Below are 1,341 nucleotides of genomic sequence, written 5' to 3'. Positions count from 1 at the left end.
TCCCAAAACGTCAGCCTTCCTGCTCCTCTGATGCTGCTTGGCCTGCTGTGTTCATCCAGCTCTACAGGTTATATCAGAGATACTGTAGGAATGTGCAAGTTGCGGGAAGGGATTTTTTTACCCATCCCAGCTGGAAACTGACCAACGCAGTCACGCTGGGGAGAAGCCGTTCACCTGCTCTGATTGTGGGAAGAGATTCACACAGTCGTCCAACCTTCTGACACACCAGCGAGTTCACACTGGAGACAGACCATTCACTTGCTCCATCTGTGGAAAAGGATTCACTGAGTCATCCGGACTGCTCACACACCAGTGGGTTCACACCAGAGACAGATCATTCACTTGCACTGTGTGTGGGAAGGGATTCACTTTGTCATCCACTCTCCAGATACACCAGCAAGTTCACACTGGGGAGAAACAGTTCAGCTGCTCTCAGTGTGGGAAGAGATTCACTCCGTCATCCTCCCTGCGGAGACACCAGCAAATTCACACTGGGAAGAAACCATTCGTGTGTAGGACAGTATTCACTCCATGTGTGGGACTGTATTCACTCTCACAACTGACCTGCTGAGACACCAATGAGTTCACACTTGGGAGAAACCCCCATTCACCTGCTCGGTGTATGGGAAGGGATTCAGTCAAGCATCCAACTTGGTAACACACGAGCGAGTTCGCGCTGGAGAGAGACCATTCACGTGCTCTGATTGTGGGAAAGCATTCACTCAACCATCCAACCTGCTGAGACACCAACAAATTCACAAATAACCACAATTGAAGGATGTTTTCTCTTATTCACACCAAGGAATGAAAAATGATTTTTGACAATTATAATGTTAATAAAATGTATATCTGGAGGACATGGTTTTGTAAATGATCGCAACATCGCTGTACGTGCACACATTCACACTGGGTAGAGACTGTACACCTGTGATCTGAAGTGACAACTAGAACTGTTGGAGAAAGTCAACAGGTCTGGAAGCCTCTGTGCAACACATTCTGAAGAAGAATCATTGGAATGGAAACATTGAGATAACAAGGTGTAGAGCTAGATGAACACAGCAGGCCAAGCAGCATCAGAGGAGCAGGAAGGCTGACGTTTCGGGCCTAGACCCTTCTTCAGAAATGGGGGAGGGGAAGCGGGTTCTGAAATAAATAGGGAGAGAGGGGGAGGCGGATAGAAGATGGATAGAGGAGAAGATAGGTGGAGAGGAGACAGACAGGTCAAAGAGGCGAGGATGGAGCCAGTAAAGGTGAGTGTAGGCGGGGAGGTAGGGAGGAGATAGGTCAGTCCAGGGAGGACGGACAGGTCAAGGGGGTGGGATGAGGTTAGTAGGTAGGAGA

The 1,341-nt window shown here is 48.8% G+C and overlaps 1 protein-coding gene across 1 annotated transcript in view; it reads left to right on the top strand.

Moving 5' to 3' along the window:
• The window catches only part of LOC109923436 (gastrula zinc finger protein XlCGF49.1-like), a 1,511-nt gene extending 940 nt beyond the window's left edge, over positions 1–571 (top strand). The window contains exon 2 of the mRNA XM_048619078.1: positions 131–571. Coding sequence (XP_048475035.1) covers positions 131–571 — 441 coding nt within the window. The remainder of the gene's footprint in view (positions 1–130) is intronic.
• Positions 572–1,341: the final 770 nt, after the last annotated feature.

The sequence above is a fragment of the Rhincodon typus genome, chromosome 42 (genome assembly GCF_021869965.1).
Source record: "Rhincodon typus isolate 14 chromosome 42, sRhiTyp1.1, whole genome shotgun sequence".
Taxonomy (NCBI): Eukaryota; Metazoa; Chordata; class Chondrichthyes; order Orectolobiformes; family Rhincodontidae; genus Rhincodon; species Rhincodon typus.
Note: the sequence above shows the minus strand (reverse complement) of the source record. Positions and strands in the feature narration are given on the sequence as shown.